Genomic DNA, 24,640 nt, shown 5'->3' on the forward strand with positions numbered 1-24,640 from the left:
ATATTGGTTCTATTATATGTTTTACCCCAGCAAACATATTCGAAGCAACCGGTTGGACATCGAAACTAGATGAGGATGATTTTAAATACTCAAATAAACCGAACCATATATACAATCAAGAATACAATAATACAATGAGAGCTGAGTGGAATTGGAGTGTTAGGGAGGCTGAAATACTAGAACAAAACTTCAGGATCAAATGTCCAAAAAGTCGTGCTACGTCAATGCCTCGTGGTACACAACAAGAGTTCAATTTTGGATCTTAACCATTTTCGCGAAGAGAACAATCGGATGAAAATACGTTGCCTCAGGGTAGAATTTGGTCAACATGGATACGTCAAATTCAGATTCAAGTAGGATTCGGACTGTGTGATGTCCGATGAAGATGATTCCCCGTGATCCTATTAATATTTTTTAATAATAAAGTAGATAGGTAGGGTCATAATGACAATCCCAAGGGTACTTAGGGTTTGCAACTATATAAGTAACCTTTCATTTGTTATTAAACTACAATATATTCAATGTCGAGCAGTGGAAATGTAGATTGGTCGGTATTCCTTCCAAATGATTCGAATAGCAGTGGTGATGAAAGCTCAAATCATAACAGCTATTCCGGTGAATCGAGTTATCTTGATAACTATGAATTCAAGATAGACGATTTGAAACTCCACCTTCTTATAGAGGGTAATAATGATTTTTGTTATGTGAAATATTCAGATCCACGAGAATATTACTGTGGGTTACGCCAAGAATGGGCATATCTGCATGCCGAATCAAGACGTCTTATTCGTGACTTAGAAAATCTCAACGCTCAAACCCCATCAAGGTTTTCAATGACCATGCCTCGAACTGATCCACATTCTTTCGAGGTTGTTGTACAAAGGATTAGAAAAGAAAATAATAGAATAATAGCAAGACGTTGTAAATTTACATGCTAAAGTTGGCCGAAGAACAAGCATCATCAATGGGTAGAGAAGTAACATCTACAGAAAGAAGATATGTCTTAAGAAACCCAAAATATTATTCTGAGGATGATATTGAGGACTTCTATTCTGATGATGATTAAGGGTTATTTTGGTTCACTTGCTTAGTTTTTGGGTCATTTAAGTTCCAGACTCATGATTTAGTTTGTATTTTTAATTTATGATGATGAAGTCATCAATTTAAAGAAAATTAGTATGTTTTTAATTTGTTTTGATTGTTATAGTCTATTATTAATTTATATAAGCTTCTTAGAGTTTATAATACATAAAGAGCTCAACAGTTCACAATTTTAAAGAAAACACAAATAAATAAGTACATAAAAGATGCCGATTACATAATACATAAAAACGTACAACTAGTTAAAAACAAAATACATAAAAATAACAAAAAATACATAGAAATAATAAACAACAACAAGATAGCACAAATAATCTTCCAAAATTTCAGAGTACTTTTCTAGTGTTGAGTGTCTCTAAGGTTAGCCTTGAAAAAACTTTGTTTTTCTTTGGATTATTTTAGCAAGACCTCCAAAAGGTCAATTTTTTCTTGAGCTTCCACACATTTAAACTGCAAGTCAAACTTCACGGTATCTCTAGTGATATGTGAGGTCGCGGTATCTCTATCAACAAGAGGCTTTTTAAACTTCGCCGCCATCATTTTATCCACGGGAATGCTATCTTCCCATAAAAAATGTTTGCAACCATTCATATCCTATAAACATTACAAGAAAATAAGTTTTTGAAAGTAAAATAAGTAGATAATGTGAAAAAAAATCTAAACCTGTAAAAACACTTACTTCGGGCACTTTACAACGCCAAAAACGACGACTCGGATTATCTTGGGTCCTTGAAGTTCTTAGCTTACAATAATAACCGCATTCACAAACATCGGGTTTTATAGCAAAGTTTGATGTTTCAGAGCTTTGAGACATGATTTTCGGGGGACTAAAGTATATTGAAAGAGTAAAAATGGAGGAGGTGAAGAGTGACTTGAAAATGGTGAAGTGTTAGGGTTTATATTAACCCCTATTGTGTATGAATTTCCTGCCCAAAAGGAGTTAACAACGCCTTTAACTGTTAAGTCCTTTTGTGCAGGAATTCCCTATGCAAAATGTAGTGATGTAACTTTTTTTTAGTGGGTATTTTGGTTCACTTACTTAGTTTTTGGTTCGTTTAAGTTCCGGACTCTTAATATTGTTGCATGTTACCTTTTCCAGTTTCATCTGCAGAAGCCCAATATAGTTTGCAACCTGATCTTTTACATTATTTAATACCTTGAAGAATTAACTTAAATAGTAGTTTATCCAATTGTTTAAATTAATAATGGCCGGCAGATGCATAATATATGTATAAATTATGCAAATATGTATGTAATAGTGTATAATCTATATATATATATATATATATATATACACGCTAGAAAAAATAAACAGTAAATTCGACCGATATTTTTTTTTTTTTTTGCAAAGATAGTCTACTACAACTGACTTAATAAATGACGTAGTTTTGATTGAGATTCCAAGAAAGCTCATGATTTATTAGTCATCTAAAATTGTTTGCTAAGAGTTTCTGGATCTTCAAATTTCCAGTATGCTCTTGCTGTTCACGAAATCTCTGGTGATTCTCTAAAATATTTAAGTTTAGAATATCGATATACTTTTTATGTCCCAAGTGTTATGTGGTATTTTAAATTTATTGAGAGTCAATTTAACTAATTATTGAAGCTAAATTTAATTAGATCAATTAAATATTTTAAAATTATACTAACGTACTATGAAATTTTTCTCATGTCGATATGATGAAAAAATATTCTTTAAAATGTCAGTTATAATTAATACGGTTTGAATTTCAAAAAGCGCAAAATATCAATGAAGAGAATACTTTTTTTTTTTGCTCCATTTTGGTGATTAATAAAATAAGGTACATTTTTTTATATTATTTTTAAGAAATCCCTCAGTTTAGAGTTTAATTATGACAAAGAAAACACGGACGGCTTGATATTAATAAAATAATTCACACAGTTCTCTAGAAAAACACAGGTGACAAAGGACACCAAGATAAAATAATGACTACTCCTATGCGCATATATATTGATGGAATGTGAAAAAATTGGGAGACAGACAAGCTATGTTTATGATTCTCTAAGTTGGATTAATTAAGATATCTTGGATTTGGTCAAAAAGAAAAGATAATAGGAATATGATGTTTCTCACCTGCATGATTATTATGATAAGAAATAATAAAAATATATGTAGATTGTAGATCTCCAAATTGATTGCACTTCCAATTTGATCTTCAGTATAATTATCGTTACTTTCTCCCAAAATGGCTAAAAGAATCTTCTTGCCGTAGACTTCCGAAGTTTAGTACTTCCAATTGCATTAAAAAGAGTACAATTACTCTTTGCATTTCACTTTGTTTGGCACTATTTATATTAACTAAGTTTAAAAAGAATGTCATTCCTAAGCTTTTATTATATAGTCATACAAATGCTATAGAACACTTAAGACCATAAATTTTAAAAGTCTTTATTTCTTTAAAAATTCTTATTTCAAATTAAATTATCACATACAAAGTGAAAAGGAGGAGTACATCTTTACAATTAGATTAATAAAAGATATATTTCATTAATTTGGTAAAAACTGCATATGTCTTTTTTTCTTTCTCTTGTGTAAATTTTAAGTGTTGTCCTTTTTTTTTTAAGTACGTTTTAATACAAATTGCGGGTATTAGTATTAGGTCACAAATGAATCATTACAAATATAGCAACATGCTAATATATAATCTAATTTTAGTGATAGAGTATTAAAGCATGTCGTAACTAAGATTAGTGCCAAAATGAAGAAGAAAAAAAAAAAAATTTAGGGAGCCGCATATGCGCTAAGCCATATTTTAAACTTATCTACTCTATCACGCTATTACTATATGCGATTACCCTATAAAATATCATGTGAGGTCAACTTAAAAAATATTTTACTATTTTGCCTTTGGAGCAATTGTAGAGAGCTTTTCTTTCTTTTCCTCTTGTGCTTCGCATTTAATGCAAAACCAGAAGAGAACCACCGAGGACACATCTGTAGTGAAGACTTGTAATCAGGTAAATCTCATGTTTTTTTGGCAAACTTCATGTAGAGAATGTTCATCACACTGATTGCTATTGACCTTTTTGTTACACACACTTTAACATGATAGCAGAGCAGACAAAGATCCTAAGATCAAGTTCCACCCATGAAAAAGAATCAAGCCTGCACGGCGTGTTAAGAATATATAATCAAGTAATAAAAGTATGATCTCTATAACAGCTTAAATTTTTAAATGAGATGGTCACACTCTTTAACATCTCATATTCAATCCCGTTTATATAAGTTGATCAATTGTGATTTTAAGTCGACATAGTTTGTGTAAAATCTTTACTGCCAATGGGGCAATAGTTGTAAACATGAAGTCAAATACGGAACTCTTACAATTTTTTCTTCTCTTTCTCTTATAAGCACAACAAATGCAGGAATAATTTAAGATAAGATAATTAAAGAGGCATAAGTTTGCTTTCATTAAAATGAAGGTCTATATGCCATATAACTAGGAAAGTAACTTTGACTATTCCAGATGTTTCTTGACCCAATTATCGTCTGCTTCAACAACCAATGAGCCATAACTTTTGCCCGCAAAAGGCAAAACCAATCGACATAAAGAAGATTAGTATTTTCCAAATGTTATGCTTTCTTTAGACAAATTGTCGAGGGGTGCAGAAAGGTTGAAGGGACAAACATTTATTCCTCTTATTAGAAGCTATAGCATGTTTTATTTATCAAAAGTTACATGATTAGCTATTAGTAAAAGTAGCTCGTGGCATTTCCAAACACTAATTATTTGAAAAATTAGAGCTTAGCTAGCCAGCAAAAAGCTGTATATTTACTTTATTTTGGTGGGATACTTTCAATCTTGATAAAAAGGTTCTTTCCATAAGAGCCAAAAAAAGTCAAAACAACTTTTTGGATCACCGAATTTAGAACGTGTCTTAATGATATTCGTATTTTGTGCATTTGAATTAGAAAGATAATTAGTAAATAAACTTGGCCAAATTTAAAAAAAAAAAAAAAAAAAAAAACTAAGGTTTCATTGTTTGAAGGTATCCGTTGATAATGACAATTGCTCAATTTGAAGACATACACGAAGGTTTTGACTTAATACTTAAAAACTTTAAAGGGTGACAATAATCACTTACTTTTCTCATAATGCTTCATTCCATTGATGTGGGGATTTGCTTGGTTGACTAATTAATCAGAATTTGTTAGTGCCTCACTTTAAGACTAATAATTTTTAATGACATCTCAACAGTAATGTGATATGGGTTACTTTTTTATTTTTTGCCTCGTTTGCCACTCGTGTCAGTACATACTTTGGACCGATTAAATCGAAATAGCGTCAAAAATTCCACTTTGAAAATAAAGTATCTCATCTAAAAATTTAAACTGTTACTAAATGGAATAGGTTTTATATTTTAGTTCTTCAACATAACATATCGAGCCAAGTAAACGCATACTCCTAATTATTTGCATGGTAGCTCACGTGCAGATATATTCTGATTATATATCATTAAAACTAATTAATATTCCTATGGTCCAAAATAGTCGTTTGACTTCCGCTTAGGAAAACTTTCTATAAATAACAAAGCCAACACACTAGCAAAATCAAATGGTAACGAAGCCTTATTTACTTTCAAATATCTCTAATGATCTCCAATTTGAGTCTCGAGTTTATGTTATTTCTTTCTTTCCTTATTAAACTCCAATAAAACAACTTCCAATCGAAGAGTTAAACTCTAGGAAAGGTGTGGTTTATATACATTTTCTTATACAAATATATGCACACATGAGTTTCAAAGGTCTGATTTGTCCCTTAAATTATCTTTTAATTAATGCTAATGACTATGATCTTTAACACTATTTTTCCTTCGCTGCAGCATGAAGTTAACTTGTCAGTACCCTTTGTAGCAGTTTTCAAGGTCTCCGCTTTTAAATTGCTTTAATCAAAGAAATAAATTCTGGTACGTGACTTGGACATGTTTCTTATTATTGTCTTCTATCAAAACCATATCTTGGCATTCAAAGTGATATATTATATAGCTTCTCTTAATTAACTTGTTTCGCAGTATCTATAGCTGCATGCATGTACACAATGAGAAGTTTTGTTAATTTTCATTATTGCTAGTAGTAGATTTAAGAAAACCCTAGGGTGCGAGGTATTGAGAATTTATAAATTTGTTAACTAAATAAAAGTAGACTCTTCTAATACGTACATAATTTTCCGTTTGGTATGATCAGAATGATAGAGGTACTAGATTTGAGTCTTGCTGCCATTCATTATAAATAAAAGAATTTTCATGTATTTGGCCCATGAAAAAAAATTAGGTCCACGCGTAGTATGGCGTGTTAAGAATATATAATTAAATAATTAACAGTGTGTTCTCTCTAAAATTTAAACTTTTGATTGAGATAGTCACACGCTTCAAGACGAGGAACATATATGGTTTGACGTTTGACTAATATTAAGAAGGATTGTTTTCACAATCTAGCAAAAGGTTCCACATGGTTTGGGCACCTTGTATCAATCGATGGAAAAGGGGAAAAAAAGTTATAGAGAGAGAGACCGCACTTTCCTTCTCTAAAAAAAAGTTATAGAGAGAGACCGCACTTTCCTTCTCTAAAATCATATGTTTGTTCTGTATTAAATATTATTCTTTCATTTTTACATGGTTTAAGTATGTTTCAAAATTTTATACTTGGAAAAAAAAAAAGTTGAAGTTTTGTGAGGAGGGGGAATTTGGGAAAGTACACACTCGATTGCTTGCTAAAAATAATTACAATCGCTAATTAATATGCATGTATCATAACACTGATTATACATATATTACATATTTGCTGATTATTTTTTTTGGACGGATGATTATTTAAGTTAATTTTCCAAAAGATATCACTTGAGAAATGGTCAAAATGATTTTCATTTGAAAATCTCATCTTCAAAAACTAACCATAAAAATCAATATATAACCAAACATTATTTTAAAAATATATTTTTTAAAAAGTGTTCGAACGGTAGGCTGCTTAAACTTTAGAAGTCATTTGAGAAGCCTTGGAAGTCTAATTAACTGAAAATCAATCAATCAGTCAATAATTCCTTCAAACATAGCTATCAAATAATTAGCTGCTAGAGAAAACTGTTCACCATACCTCAAAAACAAATAAGGGATAATTATGATAGCCGGTAAATGTATATGTTTGTATATTAAGTATAAATATAGATATAATATACATAAATATTCATATAATAGATATAATCAGTGTATAGGCTTTGTATATTTTGATTAGCGTCTATAATTAATTTTAGCCAACAGCCAAAATTAAAAAAAGCCCAATAATTAACCCACCAATGAATGGCATCAATTCAACACAACCGAGAATATTTTAGGGAAAACTACGTATATATACATGTTAAGGAGAAATATTTACGAAACGTGACGATAGTTTTCCTTATTTACAAAACATAACGATATTTTACGAAACATGAAGGATTTTCATATATTTTTCGTTTTTTATTTTATTTTCAAAAAAAATTAAAAAATTAATTTTATTTTAAAAAACAATTTTATGTTTTTAAATTATTATTATTTTTTTTTTTTGCTCAAAGGCTTAAAAAATTACATCAAATTTTTGTGTATGAAAGCTGTATGAAATGTGCATGTGTAAGCGAAATTTTTAATATAGATTTTCATACACAAAGTGTGAATGAAATTCTAAGTCTTGAGCGAGATATATACATTTCATACCATTCTCATACATAAAATTTTGAGCGTAACGTTTAAGCCTTGATCAAGATATACACATTTCATACGTTTTTCATACACAAAATTTGAGCGAATTTTTTAAGCCTTGCAAGATATACACATTTCATGCACAAAAATTTAAGCGATTATTTTAAGTCTTGAATGTTGTATTAAAGTTGTATACAATGTTGTTGTAGTTATATTAATTTTAGAGAAATCTAACATGAACTTTATACATGAAAATGTGAGCGAAATTCTAAGCCTTGAGCGAGATATAAATTTCATACCGTTTTCATACATACAATTTTGAGGTGATTTTTTAAGCCTTGAACGAAATATACACATTTCATACAGTTTTCATACCGTTTTCATACACTAAATTTTGAGCGAACTTTTTAAGCCTTGAGCGAGATATACACATTTCATACATAAATTTTTGAGCCAAAAAAATTAAAAAAAAAATTAAATAAAAAATATTTTTAAAAAATTAAAATAAAAAATATTTTTTTTAAAAAAATATGTTTGTTATAGGTTTTGTAATGTTATGTTTTGTAAATATAAAACTATCGTCACGTTTCGTAAATATTTCTCCTTAATATGTATATATACGTAATTCACCCAATATTTTACGTACTACATGCTAGTATAAAAGCTATGCCCAGTCCCCACACACACACTTAAAAAATAAAAAAAAAATAAAAAAAAAAAGGAGGAAGAAGAAGAAGAAGAAGAAGAAGAAGAAGAAGAAGAAGAAGAAGAAGAAGAATTACATAAAATAAAAGAGAGGAAAGAAAACGTCTGCCCTATCTGTGTGTTGCTTGTATCTGCATAGCATCGAATTATTCTTGACGTACCTGTCCAAAAAAAAAAAAAAACTATTTTAAGTACAATAATAATGACAATGTTTCAATGCCCAGCAGATTGAAATCGATTGTATTAATACTCAACGATAATATCAATTTTTCAATATCATCTTTAACTACAGTAATATTTAAAAAAAAAAAAAAAAAACTATTATTTCCTACATTTTCTACTGACATATATATTTTTAACAGGAGTAAATGCCTGCAAGAGAAATCTCTGTCTTATGTAACTGCTAAGTTTCTATAATTTTGTAAGGTAACCAATCCGAAATTTCACTTGATTAATCATTGGTGTTAATTATGACACCTAAAACGAGACAAATGAGCAGTAAAGTTTTTACTAGTTGTAACTTGTAATAGCAACAAATTAAACGGGTCACCCAAATAAAATTGGGAAAGTTTCAGTTTGTGAGAAAGAAATATTAACCATTTAGCCAACTTTCTAGTGTTACACCCCGTAGCCAATAACTGTTATAGAACATAGGCAGATCCCTTCTATGTTCTAAAACTTAGGATCCTTTTACAAATAGAGGGTCAGATTCCAGATTCACTATTCCCTCTTCTAGTAGGATATACGTAGATTATACATAAATTATATATGATTTTTATACATATATATATATATATATTATTTACCCGCAAACTATTTTTAATTTAAGCGGTTGGGTGAGCGGTTATTTAAGTTAATTCTTCCTTAAACATTAGGCTTATCAATATTTTAAAGCTAACTCATCCCAGCACCCCCCTCAAACCCCACTCTCTAGTACCCAAACTACCATCCCGACCTTGCCGCCTCCACACTCCTACATACACCCCCTACCCATCAAAAGAATCACATTTTCAGATTATATATATATATATATATATATATATATATATATATATATATATATATATATATTATTCACCCGCAAACTATTTTTAATTTAAGCGGTTGGATGAGCGGTTATTTAAGTTAATTCTTCCTTAAACATTAGGCTTATCAATATTTTAAAGCTAACTCATCCAAACACCCCCCTCAAACCCCACTCTCTACCACCCAAACTACCATCCCAACCTTGCTGCCTCCACACTCCTACATACACCCCCTACCCATCAAAAGAATCACATTTTCAGATTTTTCTTCCCTACACACTAACCACTACTCTAGAATCACCAAGCCTTTGACCACCCTACCTTAAAATATTTAAATGTGGTGCGTGCGCGAGAGAGAGGAAGAGATTCACCTTCAAACAAATACATATATATTGTATATTTTATATTGTTCTCGTAAGCAATGTATACACGTCGTATACTTTATATATAATGTATATACATTTTATATACACTACCTTATACACATTACTATATGATATACGAAAAATGGTCAAATTGCCCCTAAACTATATATTCGAAATATCGCTTTTATGCTCCGTTAGTTTTGGTATCTAAACTGTCCATACCCCATTCACTAGCCAACATTCTACCCTTTATTACCATATATTTAAGCCAAAGCTCATCCATCTTATTTTCTTCATTTTCCCCTCTATCAATACCTAGAAACACGACCAGGTTTTTCATCATCCATAAAATTAAAATAGACCATTTATCGTCTCTATTAATTGTACAAAATCATCGTTTGAGATCATTTCTGTTTAAGTGGATGGTGGAGTAAAAGAAGTCATTGGTGGCAAACTTGGTTGTGAGTAAAGGAATTAAGAAGATGATTTGGATGATGAATAATACAAGTGAAAAAGTATAAAGTGAGATTGATCTGTTAGTTCTTTCTTCAATTAGGTTTTTCATAGATGAGTTTTCAATAAAAGTGGAAGGAAAATAAAAGAAGTAATATAAGAGAAAGAGAAGGAAAAGAGTTATGGGTTAGTGGTGAACCCCTTTAACTGATGGATCGCGGTTTAAAAAAGGATTAATGGGTAATTGAATCGGGTAAAAGGATTATCGGGCTTTTATTTCAATAGTAGTTTACCACTAAAAAATAATTTTTAGGATTTTCAATTGAATTTGTTTGGAAATGGGGCTAGTATCCGACCACAAACTCTTTTAGCTGCTCAAGTTGAGTGCGGTGATTATAGATAGTGTTGTAGACAAGAAATAGATCGTTATTGAAACAAGTAAAAATGTGTACAGAACTCAAGAATGGCTTTGTATATTCAAAGCTTCTTAGAGAGGAAAATATTGATAGGGTTACAAGTATCAAGGACTAGATGGGGGATTCCTTCCTCTAGAATATATATTTAACTATGCCAACCCTAGACTTTTTAACGAAAAAGTACAATTGATGTGATGTGCCCACAGTTCTAACATTCCCTCATGTTGAGACACACAGCCCGAGGCTGACAGATGTGACTCTGGTTGGTGTGAATGGAAGTCAGCTGTGAAAAGTCCTCGAGCTCTCCTATGCCCGCTTGATAGACCCTGCTCGGAACCTCAACTTCTTTCTCGAATCAAAATCAGTACTCTTTAGCTTGTGAGCCCCATATTCAACTTGGCGCCCTGCCAAGATGCCGCCTGTTAGGCTAATTTTTTCCAATACAATAGTCATAAGAGGTAAAATCTCAATAAACTTGGTAAAAGGAGTTGGGCCCTTGTTATATAAGTTACCTCAAGTAATCTCTTATAGATATAAACAAGGAAATTACACCCGACCATGGAAATTAGGTCTTGAAACTTTTGATCCTCCTTTGATCCACGGCCAAATCTTCAAGGTCAAAAGTAAAAAGTTATTAAAATTGAAGTTTTGCCCGTGGGGCAGACGTATTTAAAAGTTCAAGACTACCCACCTCCAAAGTCATTCGTGTAAATCACCTGAAATAAAAGGAAAGGGTCAAAATTGCCCCTCTACTATGCAAAAAGGATCAATTAAACCCTCCATTAAATTACCGATACAAAAATATCCTTGTCATTACCTGAATAGTTCAAATATACCCTTTTTTTGTTAGATTTGTCTGAGGTGGACACTCAATCCCACGTGGCTCTTATATTTTGATGAGGTGGACGCCACATGACTGGCCACCTAAATACTCCAATCTATTTTACCCCTCTTTTCCACTAACACTTCCTTCTCATCTACCACCGTTACCACTGTTAACAATCTTAAAAATTGTATTTTTAGTTAGGCTTAATGCATATGCGGCCCCCTAAACTTGCCCATTTTTTTCATTTTGGCACCTCAGTTAAGTATTGTTCATATTGAACCCCTCAACTCATCCTCAAGTATATCTATTAAACCACCTAAATCTGATTTTTGTTAGAAGCAAAAATTGAATTGGGGAAATGAAGACGAAATAATATTTTAGACATGCGATAAGCTATTCTTCAGGTACATGAATGTGTCAGTTTCTATTGGTTCTGCTCTTCCACTGCCAACTTAATTAAGAGATGCTCCTTTTCTCTCTCAATTGTTGCTAATATTAGTTAAAAGATGGCATAATTAAATTAGAATATATATATATATATATATATATATATATATATATATATATATATATATATATATATATATATATAAGCATGTTGCTACATTGAAGATGAAATACTATGTAAGTCAGATTATGTTTGATAGACACATTTGAGGACGAGTTCAGGATTTCAATAGAAATAACACTTAGTTAACGTGCTAAAATGAAAAAAAGGGATAAAATTAAGGGGTTGCATATGCATTAAGCCTTTTAGTTTCATAAGTTAGTGCTTTTGTTTCTGTGGGTCGATATAGACCGAGAAACAACTTTTGTACCCACTCAAAGTCCTTTCCAGGCTTGTGTTTGTCATCAGGGCATGTCGAAAATTTTCTGACTACTTTTTTCAACCAAAAGCTTTGCATCGCTCCCATGTTTTGGATATTAATCCTTTCTTTGCTTTCTCAGCTTCAAATCCAAGTGGTTTTTTTCGTAATTTCCAACGGGAGAAATGAATTTTTAGTTCTTTACGAAATTCTTTTAATTTCATGGCTCTTTTATAAGAGATTTTTATTTTTTATACATTAGAGATTTGAAAATGTCATTTTCTTCTATTAAAATTGTAAAAGGATAAGAAATCTCATTTCCTCTATTGTAAGTTAAGAAAAGATGGATTTTGAGTCCTTGGCCCCATAGTGTTACTCATGTCGATAAAGTTCACATAAATGAGAGATATTCATGCTAATGGTTAAATACGATTGGGTATTGAGATGGTATGTTACGTGACACTTATCACATTAAAATGCGAGTGCCAAGGCATATTTCACAAATCTAACAAATAAAGGGTATATTTGAATCATTTCGGTATTGATGTGAATATTTTATACGAATAATATAACAAATGGTAAAATCGCTCCTTTTTACATAATAAGGATAAGTTCTACTGAGCGATGGTTAGGCCGACATTGTTGTACGGGCAGAGTGTTGGTCAGTCAAGAACGCTTATGTCCAGAAGATGAAGGTAGCTGAAATGAGAATGATCAAATGGATGCATGAGCATACTAGAAAAGATGTAGTTAGGAACCAAGCTATAGGAGCAAGAGGGAGTGGCCTCCATTGAGAACAAGCTGAGGAAGCAAAACGGAAATGGTTCGGGCATGTAATGAGGAGGTGTGAGAGGTTGGCTATAATGGGTGTTAGAAGAGGTAGAGGTAGACCAAAAAGAAATAAGGGAGGTCATTCGACATGACATAGTGCGCCTCCAACTTATTGAGGGCATGACCCTAGATAGGAATGTTTGAAGATCTAGAATTAGGATGGAAGGCTAATAGGAAGCCGAGGGCTATATCATCTTTACAAGGGAGTGACAGGGGGCTAGTCTCCTCTCCTTCCTTTTCCTTTTTAGTAGTATTATTATTTAGTACCTGCGTAGTAATTTTTACTTCGTTTGATTTATACTTGTTGCTTCATTGGTTGTGTCTATTTTGCTACGTTGCTGCTATTATATCTTTTCTTTCTTTCTAGCCTATTTGAGTTTTGCGTTGTTGTGTCGAGGGTCTATCAGAAACAGTCTCTCTACCTCACAAAGATAGAGATAAAGTCTGCATGCATTTTATCATCTCTAGACCCACTTGTAAAATTATACTAGATATGTTATTATTGTTTGTAATGGAGGAAATTTGATCCTTTTCCCTGTAAAGTAATACCAAAATTACACTAACATTGCTAATGTTGGAAAACAAAATAATCTCAATAACCATACCACCCAAGTGTGTAAGGAAGTAGAAAGTGGGAATGAGTCATCATGCGTACTTCTTCCCTTGGATTCCATTAATTGTTTAAGGATGACAAAATCAACTCAGAAACCAATCCAACAGCTCTTGCAACTTGAGTAAATAGCTGATCTCTTTTCTTTACGTGCCGTTTGGTCATAACTATAAAAAATAAATTCATTTTTTTTTGGAATTTTTGAAGTTGGAGTTGGAGTTGTGTTTGACCATAATCCTTGAAATTGTAGTTTTTGATTAAATGTAATGTAAACAAGTGAAAAAATTTTAAAAAACAAGTTTTCTTGTTTTTTATTGTATTCCGAATATTTATGGTCAAACGCCTAAAAGTAAAAAAAGTGAAAAAAAATTTCAAAAAAAAAAAAAAGAATAATTTTTCTGGCCGAACGCCTACTTAATTTCTTAGCAGCTTTGCATGTCTAATATAAATCAAAATCAAATCAAACCAATCAATCAATCCCAAGTCTCTATCCTTGCTTTACTCGGGGAAAGTCCTGCAAATTTTGCAGCAAAAATTAATGGTTCATCCTCAACTAGTAGTAACTTGTGCACCACATTGTGTTACCAAATTATCTTAGTCTAATTATATGCCAGCAGACTTAAATAGGGTAAAATGTGATCCACCTTTTTAGTTCAATGAGTAATGAAATGGATTAATAAGCTTTTTGCAACCATCCAAATCTAGATGAAATGGATTAATAAGGTGGTATTTGGACTAATACGGTTTGACTTTGTTTTGTTGACATTTTCCTTTTGGAGTGATTTATTCTGGTGGTATTATGAGAAAATTGATTCTTGGTTTAAGAGCTCCTTTCGGTCCCAAAAATAAAACATAAAACAATAGCTTTTCGAAGAATGTATGTAATGTTAATATCAATTCGTGTTACAAATCTAGACCTTAATTACACAAAAGAGTATATTTTTATATTTCTTAAGTTCTAATTTCAACATTTGTATTTTACGTTTAATAATACTCCCTAATAAAAATGATGTCATAATATTTTGACATGTGATACACACTTCTTCATTAAGTCTACAGAATTCAAACGTTATCTTTTATATATTTTAAAAGTTCGCATCTGATTAAATTAAGACGCATAAAATGAAATTGATTAGATCTTCTAAGTGGGTGCAGTCAATGTGGACCACAGGTCATCTCGAGATCCAACATTACAAACATTCTTTTCCTTAGTGCGACAAAATAATGTAAAGAAATTCAAACAACATTTTCTTGAATATCCTATTCCCGTGACCAATTTTTCTTTTTATAAATAATTCAATGTTTCAACTCGAGAGAAACTGAAATTTTAATCTCAAACTGAACAATTTAACGAGAAATAGATTGAATATAATGCTAACAATTCCTAAAGACTTGTAGAATTAAACAAAAAAAAAGTTTTTTACCAATCCAACAATATTTGTGAACAACTTAAAGACAGACAGAATAAAATTATATTAAAATTATGACCTGTCGGCATAACTTGTGAACAAGACAAATCTTACAAATGCGACAAAAATTGTAAACAATTTAAAAATATATGAAATGAATATTGTATTAGTCATGCCCCGTCGACATAACCTGTGAACATGTAATTATTCATTCTTTCGATATGTAGCCAATAACGTCGAGGTTATTTTGCCCAAATTTATTAAATGAGGACAAAAGTTAAATAGCGATCTTAAATTATTCTATTTGGACAAAGCTCCACCTTTTAATTAGTTTGAGACACAGTAATTAGAATAAGCTAAACTACTTGGTTTTAGCCCACGGGATTGTTGTCAACTGTCAAAGAATAAATATGAAGAACAAAATTGCCGATTGTATGATAACTATACTGAGGTTATTTGATAGAGTATTTGTTTTGGTAAATATGTCACGAATTTTAATCCTAAACAGTTCACTTATTTTAATTCTGTCGAGCCGGCGTGCTCTTTTGAGGGATTTGAAATCGATTTTAGTTAATTGGGCACTGTTATAAATAGCTAAGCTTTAACTTTGATTTTAATATTTCTTTAGAACTCTTCCTATCCAAAATTTATATGCAGTAAGAAATATAGAGAGCCTTTAATATTTTTACTCATACAATATTGAACTGAAATATAAAATGCGGATGTGAATATAGTCTTTTAGCAGTGGGTTCATTTAAATTCATAATTTTCGATGTAGAATATATGTACTGCATATGTAAATATTTATTAAACTCTCAACAAATATTAGATTGGAACTCATAATTTAAGATAAAATGACACAGTATGGCTGCCGCAAATTTTAATGGTCCAACTTTGTATCATTTGACTCGAAATACATTTTTGGGCCAAAATATTGACAGGTTATAGCCAAATCCTAAAATCCACTCTTGCTCCCTCTCTTTCAGCCGCCTCACTGTCTCTCTCTCTCATGCCTCTGCCTCTCTTCTCATATTCTCACTTCTTCCACCCACCAGCGACTACCACTGCCCACTCCTCCCTTTTTTTCTTCTCTTCCACCCACCAACAACCACCACCACCACTCTATCTTCTTTCTCCTCACATTTTCTTTTCGCGATCTCCCTCTTTCACTTAAAGAAGATAAAAGATGGAGAAAAACAGTAGTCACTGTCGGAGAAAATATTTCTTTGACTAAGTTTGTCGGTTCTTCGCTTGCTCCTTCATTTATACATTGTGTAATTAGAGTTATGCATTATACACCAAGTATCCATTGATTATACATTTATTATACACAAATTATATAGAAAGATGTGTGAGGAAGATTATAGTGGCTACGGTGAGTACTGATAAAAAGGTATATAATGTGTAGACATATTGTATGAGAAGTTATCTACGTACACTGTCTATAACACATTACACTATTTATAAACATTCAGTGCTCATACAATTTGTATAAACTATATATATGAAGTGTATAATGCATACATGTAGTGCATATACAACTATTTTTTTGTCACAAAAGTGATTTACATATGGTAGAAGAAAATATCTATGAATTCATTGAAGGACATGGACCTCAGCACCTTGTTATAGTGCTTTTTGGTTCTTTTTTGGCTACGAAATGTCCGTTGATTTTATGTGGTCGTTCAGTTGTCAATATTTTCACCGGGGTGGCTACTTATGTATTTGTCCCTATTTTTAATAATAAAATAAGTTTAGTGTTAAAAATTATAAAGGTCGATAACATTAAGTTTAAATTTTGTATTCACTTTTTAAATGGTGGCATGGACAATAAATAATCAACCCAGAATTATTTGAGTTTGACGTGTAACTATTGTTATAGTATTAAAAATATAAGTTGCTCACAATAGAAAAATAGCTACTAGCTAGAGGAATTTACTATACACAAGAACTACTACCAGAGATCCTGTCTCTACCCCAATCTTTCTATGTAGCTTTATTCTCTCTGTTTATTTTTCCTTTTTCTTTTGTACTAATATTCTTGAAGAAAACTACTTTTAAATTAAATTCAATATAGCAGGTATTTAACTTCAAAATCTTCAAATACTGAGGAGCTAGGGTTTGATATCAAAGAGGAAGCCAGTCATCAATCGACAAATTAATCTGTGTGGAACGAATGACATTGAGGTAATTTAAAAGCATCTAACTTTTACCAAAATTTATGCATCAATGGATTATGCAACACCCCCCCCCCCCCCCCCCAAAAAAAAAAAAGGGGGTATTTTAACTTTAGAATGAGAATATTTAAAATATATATTTATAATTTGCATGCAAAGTATATATGGAAATTCTTGTGAAAAGTTAAAAAGAACATTCTTGCCCAAATTCCAGCGTCAATTAGCAAGTTTATCCCACGAAAGAAGCGAATTTTATTAAAAGCGACCGATGTAAAGGTAAAAGAGAAGAAAAAAATGTGACTATCTTCTAGTTTATATATGTACAAGGATCAATTCCAAATAATTCACTGAGGGTGTTAGATGAATCAGTCGAGATAAAATTATGCAGATTAAAATAAGTTAAATAAATAACCGAGTTGGGTCATATCCCAGCTAAAATTTTCTCCAATCAAGAAGGTGGGTCGATTTGAACTAAATAGTAGATCATAGCCTAACTGTATAACTCAGAATCATTTTTGATCTGCTTATTTATTCATTAAAAATTTGCTTAATTACCAAATCAAACTACTATAACTTTCTCTTTTATTTTCCATTACTATTAGCCTGTTCGGCCAAATTTCTAAAATCAGCTTATTTTGAAAAATATTTTCTCCAAAAGTACTTTTGACAAAAAAAAAAAAAAAAACAGTTTGTGTTTGGCCAATTAATTTTAAAAACACTTTTGACCAACAATTAGTGTTTGACCAAACTTTTAAAAAATGTTTCTAAGTGTATTTTTCTCAAAAGTGTTTTTCAAAAAAGTGTTTTTGGGCAAAAACTATTTTTTTAGCTTCTGAAAAACTGTTTTTGCTACTCCCCAGAAGCACTTATTTTTTTCCAAAAGCTTGGCTAAACACCTCACTTTTTTTTTTTTTTGAAAAAAGCATTATGATCAATTATTAATTAAATCAAAGTTGAGCACATCATGAATCAAAGATGGAGGTTCTAGTATCCACTCCATAGCATCAGACATAGAACCCGAAGCCCGAGCTAACAGATGGACATACTGATTCGCTGATCTTTTGACAAAAGACAAAGAAATAGAAGTAAAGTCACACATGAGTGCTTTACAATCATGAATAATAACATCAAAATAAGAGTTGTTGCCGCAAGATTTCTCCAACGCAGGGCTGTCAATCTTCACAATAATCGGTGTTAATGTAAAGTGATTCTTTAGCCAGCTTAGTGCTTCTCGAACACCTAAAGCCTCTGCCATGAGTGAGTCATGTGGCCTATCTAACCGACTAGAGCGACCTCTTCTGCATTTTCCATGATAATCCCGTACTAGCATACCGACTCCTGCTACTCCCGAAGCAAGATCGAAAGAAGCATCAATGTTACATTTAAGAATATTCTCATCAGGAGGATACCATTTAATTGCAAAGTCAGTTCCCGTCATTATATGATTGGAAGTTGCCGTTCTTGCCTTAGTCCAATCCTGCCAAAATCGGGCTGCCTTTTAGATAACAACTTCGCGTCGCAGAGATTTTCCTTGCCACACAAAACTATTTGTAGCATTTCAAAGTTCCCAAAGAATCATAATGACTTCATGTAATTGATCGAGAATCATTATTTCCATCAGCGAATTCAGCCAATCCAAAAGCGATGGACCAAATTGTCGCCAACCCAAAGATGAGTTAAGCCATATCTGTTTCCCCGCGTTGCACTCAACTAGATAGTGCAATATTGTTTCTGTCCCTTAGAGGCATGCAGGACATAAGCCGGATTGAAGAATCTTCTTGCTCATTAAATTATCGTCGGTTGGAAAGACACCATTCGAAGCTCTCCAAACAAAATTCAACACCTTAGGAGGCATCTTCAATTTCCAAAGTTTTCGCCAAAATTAACCATTCGGGATTGGTGCAGTAGCATTATGCAGTACTGAATAACCACTCTTGACGGTGTACCGTCCTTGCCTATCAAGTTTCCACATCCATTGATTATCTCGTAGAGTAAATCCCAACGGAATTCGCTTAGCAGTATATTTCATTAGCGGATAAGAGTGTCTCTAACATATGAATATTCCAAGTTCTTGTGTCCTAGTCAATAATATCCATCACACGCAAGTCCAACAAGCCCTCATCAAGGATGCTTCGAATAAACATCGATTGTCCAGTGGGTAACCATGGATCATTAAAAATCTTAGTATCAAGGCCATTACCAATGCATTTAACGCACCCTTTCTGAAGAAGATATTTGAAGCACAAAGACACCGCTAGATAAAACTAAAATTGTAGAGTGGCGGTAATATTTAGCCTTAAAGACACGGCTAACAAGACCAAAAAGGCAAGTCATAATCGACCAACCTGTTTTAGCTAAAAGTGTCATATTCACATGCTGGATTCTCCGAAAACCCATGCCACCTTCCTCCTTATATTTGGTCATTCTTTCCCATGACATTCACTTGATTCCTGACCCATCATTGCCTCCATTTTGCCACAAAAAAATCACTCATAGAGCGCTCAATGATAACGCATGTGTCGATCGGTAGGGCAAAAAGGGACATGAGATAGTTTGGGATTGCCTGGACCACAGTTTTCAACAAGATCTCCTTTCCCGCCCATGAGAGGATTGAAGGTTTCCAACTCTGAAGTTTTGCACGTACCTTAGCCAGGATAAAATTAAAAACCTCTTTTTTGTTGCGTCCCAAACTAGTTGGCAAACCAAGATACTGACCAGGTTTATCAACTTTTTTCACATGTAGAATAGATGCAACAACATCCTTTACCTCATCTGTGTTATTCTTGCTAAAATATACTTTCGATTTATGAAAGTTAACCTGCTGGCCAGACACTTTCTGATAGAGCAGTAGACAATGCTTAATGGTATTCGCCTCCGATTCCACAACCTTAAAAAAGTTTAAGGCATTATATGCAAAAAAAAAAAAAAGAGTAACAGATGGAGCATGTGGAGTAACTTTCACTCCATGAAGTATGCCCTCGCGGGCATAAGTGCTTAACAAGGTCGAGAGACCTTCCGCTTGTCACTGCCCAAACTAGAGGGGCCGTGACGGGCACTTAGGCCCTACCTGTTGAGCACTACTGAATATGCTTTCCTACCATGATCATAGACAAGAATGGACCTTGAGGGTCACCAGGTGTAAATCTACTAAACCATATAGGAAATATACTAAAAATGAATGAGCTCAAGAAGATATACTATACAACTATGCTGGACAAGCTATACAAGCCAAGTAGGCCGTCATGAAAAACTATACATCAAAATATAGATTGAAGGGGCTATGCCAAGCCTAACCAATACCATGACCATCTATAAGCCTCTACTGGAGTATCTAACATAAAGAGGTCGGGACAGGGCCCCGACATACTCGTATATACACAAAATAATGACATACCAAAAGTACAACAGTATGCTTTAATGTCTGCTGAACGGTAACCTACAGGGGCGGATCACCAAGCTGTCTATCTACACCTGCGGGCATGAAGCGCAGTGGCCCCAGAAAGGGACGTCAGAATAGACAAAGTATTGAGTATGTAAGGCACGAAAGTAACATGAAAGAGACATAAGAAAACATAGGATGAAATAAAGGCAACCTGTATGTCTGAACTACCTCTGTGGCCCAATGATGTACATAAAAATTGTGCATGAATGCATGAAGGTCATACATATATATATGTGTGTGTGTGTGTGTGCGCGCGCGCATAACGCCTGTCAATCCTCTGTGGGCATCCCATCGTATCATATCAGCCATGTGGGCATCATCATCGTTATCATCATATGAACAGCTGATCAGATAGCAGTGCATATATAATGCTGTCACCTTTCCCATACCGCACATATATATATATATATATATATATATATATTACATAATTATGCGTATATAACGCTTGAGGGGTCACAGTTTTGTATATGCATATATAAATGAAATGCAATGCATTATTATGATAAACGTATGTCCTAAATCTGTCAGAGTGACGTAAGGCCGGTATACCTCCGAACATCAATGTAGGGTAGCATTTTCATCAACCAGTAACTCTAAGAATCATACTGAAACTAAAGAAAGACTTTCTGAAGACGACATTATAGAACATGAATCAAAATAGATCATCCCTAGCTTCTAAAAATAAAATCATTATGGATTAACGTTACGTGTACGTCTTGTTCGTAAGGATCATGCCAAAATGAAGGAAAGTTAACCTTAACATACCTCTAGTCCAAGTAATCCAACAATAAGCTTATCACTTCTAGAGCACCAATCCTATAACAAAGGAATACATATACAACTTAGATGGCGCTAGTATATCACATATATCAATGATAACTCGATTCAAAAGTGAAATGGGCAGAATTTCCCCTATTCCTCAATCATTACCACAGAGTCCACAACCAACAATTAACACAACAACCTCATATGATTTTCATTAAACTCATATTCACAACACTTAAAGATATACAATTGAGCAACCCATCTTCCAAATACACCAAGTATAACAATCTCAATACTAACTATTATCCCCAATAACAAGATTTTGCTCAAAATACACTAATAATCTTAGTTCAAGTTAGATTACAACTCAAAGTGACATCAAATTCATGTTTAAACGTTTCCTCCAATTTCTTTCCCTCATACCTTAGTATAACTAGCACATAAACTCTTAATCATGGAAATAAGATGATATATTACCTCAAGAACTCAAGAACACTTCAATTCCAAGATCACTTCGCTTAGCATTATCCTCTGAATCTTCTACAAGAAGGAGAGACAAGTTTCAACAATACTTTAAAAACCCTAGGCATTTAATTCTCACTTTGATCTTTGATTTTCACTTGGAAGAGTGATTGAATATGTTGGAGGAGGTTTGTAGAGCTTTCATGAACTTGGATTTATGTTAAAATGACTTAAAAATGAAGAGGGGTCGTGATATATAAAATCAGAAAAATTCCACCGCCTCAGAAAATATGGTCCGTAATACTGGTTGTATAAAATTATGCGGCCAACTCACTGGCCGTATAATTTTATACGGACTGTATAGTGGTCTGTATTTTCCAACCCAAAAATCTGCCTTCTATGTTAAATTTTTAGATCCTTAAATATGGCAAGTATTTCAAGATACGGTCCGTATCTCAGAAATACGATCCGTATAAAGCAATTCTAGAACCAAACTTTGTCGAAACGTATTTTCTTCAATTCTCTTATTCTCAAATCCTTCCTTTTCTTACCAAACATGAACTTAAACCCTTATAAACATAAGATAAGCATGCCTAACCTCGTATAACCTCGAAGAAAATCCCAATGTCCAAGATTAGGGCCATTAACATATGACGAATATCAACGTATAAAACTACGAGGTTTTGTGCCAGCTCATGATCTAAACGAGTCGCACATACACCCTAGTACATGTTCCTCGACGCTAAGGGCACCCCCAAAGAGCGGGGGATTTCGTGACATTTCTGATTGGCTGTCTTGTATTTCTAATAAGTTGTTTAATAGTTGGCATGTTGAATCGTATACATAATATGATGGATTGGTTTAGATTGATCCTAACCGAATGATGATGAATTGCTTCTATTTAATAGAATATTCAATTCAAAGATAAAATCTCAAATCGCAGATTTGCGCAAAATCCATGTTATTTTCATTCAACCGCTACAAGATCAACAATTCCATAAGCTTGGGCTTCTGTTGCTGACATAAAAACATCTCTTTCCATATCTTCGGATACAACCCATAAGGGTTTGCCCGTTGATAAAAAGATATGGTGACCTTCTTTTTTTGAGGCCACATGATGGAATGATATTACCAAAATTCTTGCCAGCATGGGATATTTGGTAGGATACAATATAGACCATTCTCATAATCTTTGTAATCCACTCCGAAGAAAATTCCATTTTCACCATCATATTTTTCAGAAAATTCCACTTCACTCTGTCACAGGCTTTATTTGTGTCTGTCTTCAAAGTAGCAAATCCTATCTTTCCCTGCGTTTTTCGTTTCAAGTTGTGATTGATCTCAAAAGATATCATGGCATTATCAAAAATATATCTGTTGGTAATAAAAGCACTCTGAGCTTCAGCAATGCAATCCTTCAAAAAAAAAAAAAAATCATGCGATTTTCCAACATCTTGCAAATTATACGATCAATAACATTACACAAAGAAATTGGCCTAAGATCAGAAACTGACTCGGGCTGCTTTTTTTTTTTTGGAATTAAAATAATCTTAGTGAATTATTACCCGGAATGACTCCATTATTATTGACACAATTGAGTATCCCATTAGACAAATCCTTACCGACCACAACCAAAAGCTTTGATAAAAAGACGGATTAAGTCCATCAGGACCTGGTGCCTTATCCGGATGCATTGAGAAAATTGCTTCCTTAACGTCGTCAATAGTGAAAAGCCGAGTCAATGATACATTGCAAGCTGCTGCAATTTTCTCTTCAACCATACCAAGAATTGAGTCCATGTCTCCTTGCTCGGACGTGAAAGTGAATCAAAAAAGCTAGAGATCACGTCCTCCAAGGCACTATCCCAACCACGCCATTAGCTTGCTTCATTCTTCAACTGAATAAAATTCTTCTTCTTATGTCTTAGAAGCCATGAGATGAAAATATTTTGTGTTTGCATCACCTTCTTTTAACCAATGTTGCTTGGCTCTCTGTTTCCTATAAGTATTCTGCTACTCAAGGGCCTGCAAATACGTTGCTTTGGCGGTATTAAAAAGTTTCATATTATAAGAGTCGGCACTATTCTTATATAAAGTCATCTACTTCTTGGCCTTTGTCAGTTTAGCTTTAAACTGCTGCTTTTTGTGTTTCCCCAATCATGCAAGTATGCGCCGCAACTTTTAATCATTTCATCAATAGGTAGGTTATTTCTTTTTTCCCATGCAGTCTGAACTGCTTGCTTAATATCAAGTTCCTTTATCCAAGAATTCTCAAACTGAAAAGACTTAGCCACATAACAAATAACTTTCAGTCCCAAATTTAAAAAAATGCCTGCGTGATCAGAAGAGGCAAATTCAATCTGACGAACTTTTGCATTCGAGAAATAGAAATGCCTGTCTTTATTGGCCAGTGCACGGTCTAACCGTTCTCTAACCTTATTATGTGTATTCCTGCAACGTTTCCACGTGAACCGGTTGCCAAAATAACCAAGATAAAAAAGATTACAAAAATTCACGGCTTCTCTAAACCCATTTATATTCCATTCAGGTTG

At 33.0% G+C, this 24,640-nt stretch overlaps 1 protein-coding gene across 1 annotated transcript; it reads right to left on the reverse strand.

The window, feature by feature from the left end:
• Positions 1 to 19,495: 19,495 nt before the first annotated feature.
• On the reverse strand, positions 19,496 to 23,888 carry LOC132639608 (uncharacterized). The gene is made up of 5 exons (XM_060356051.1): positions 23,655 to 23,888; positions 23,316 to 23,504; positions 21,628 to 21,678; positions 20,062 to 20,304; positions 19,496 to 19,639 (listed from the first exon to the last, which is right to left on the reverse strand). Exons 1-5 carry the CDS (start codon positions 23,886 to 23,888, stop codon positions 19,496 to 19,498), a joined length of 861 nt encoding a protein of 286 aa, XP_060212034.1.
• Between the last annotated feature and the right edge of the window lie 752 nt (positions 23,889 to 24,640).

The sequence above is a fragment of the Lycium barbarum genome, chromosome 5 (assembly GCF_019175385.1).
Source record: "Lycium barbarum isolate Lr01 chromosome 5, ASM1917538v2, whole genome shotgun sequence".
NCBI lineage: Eukaryota > Viridiplantae > Streptophyta > Magnoliopsida > Solanales > Solanaceae > Lycium > Lycium barbarum.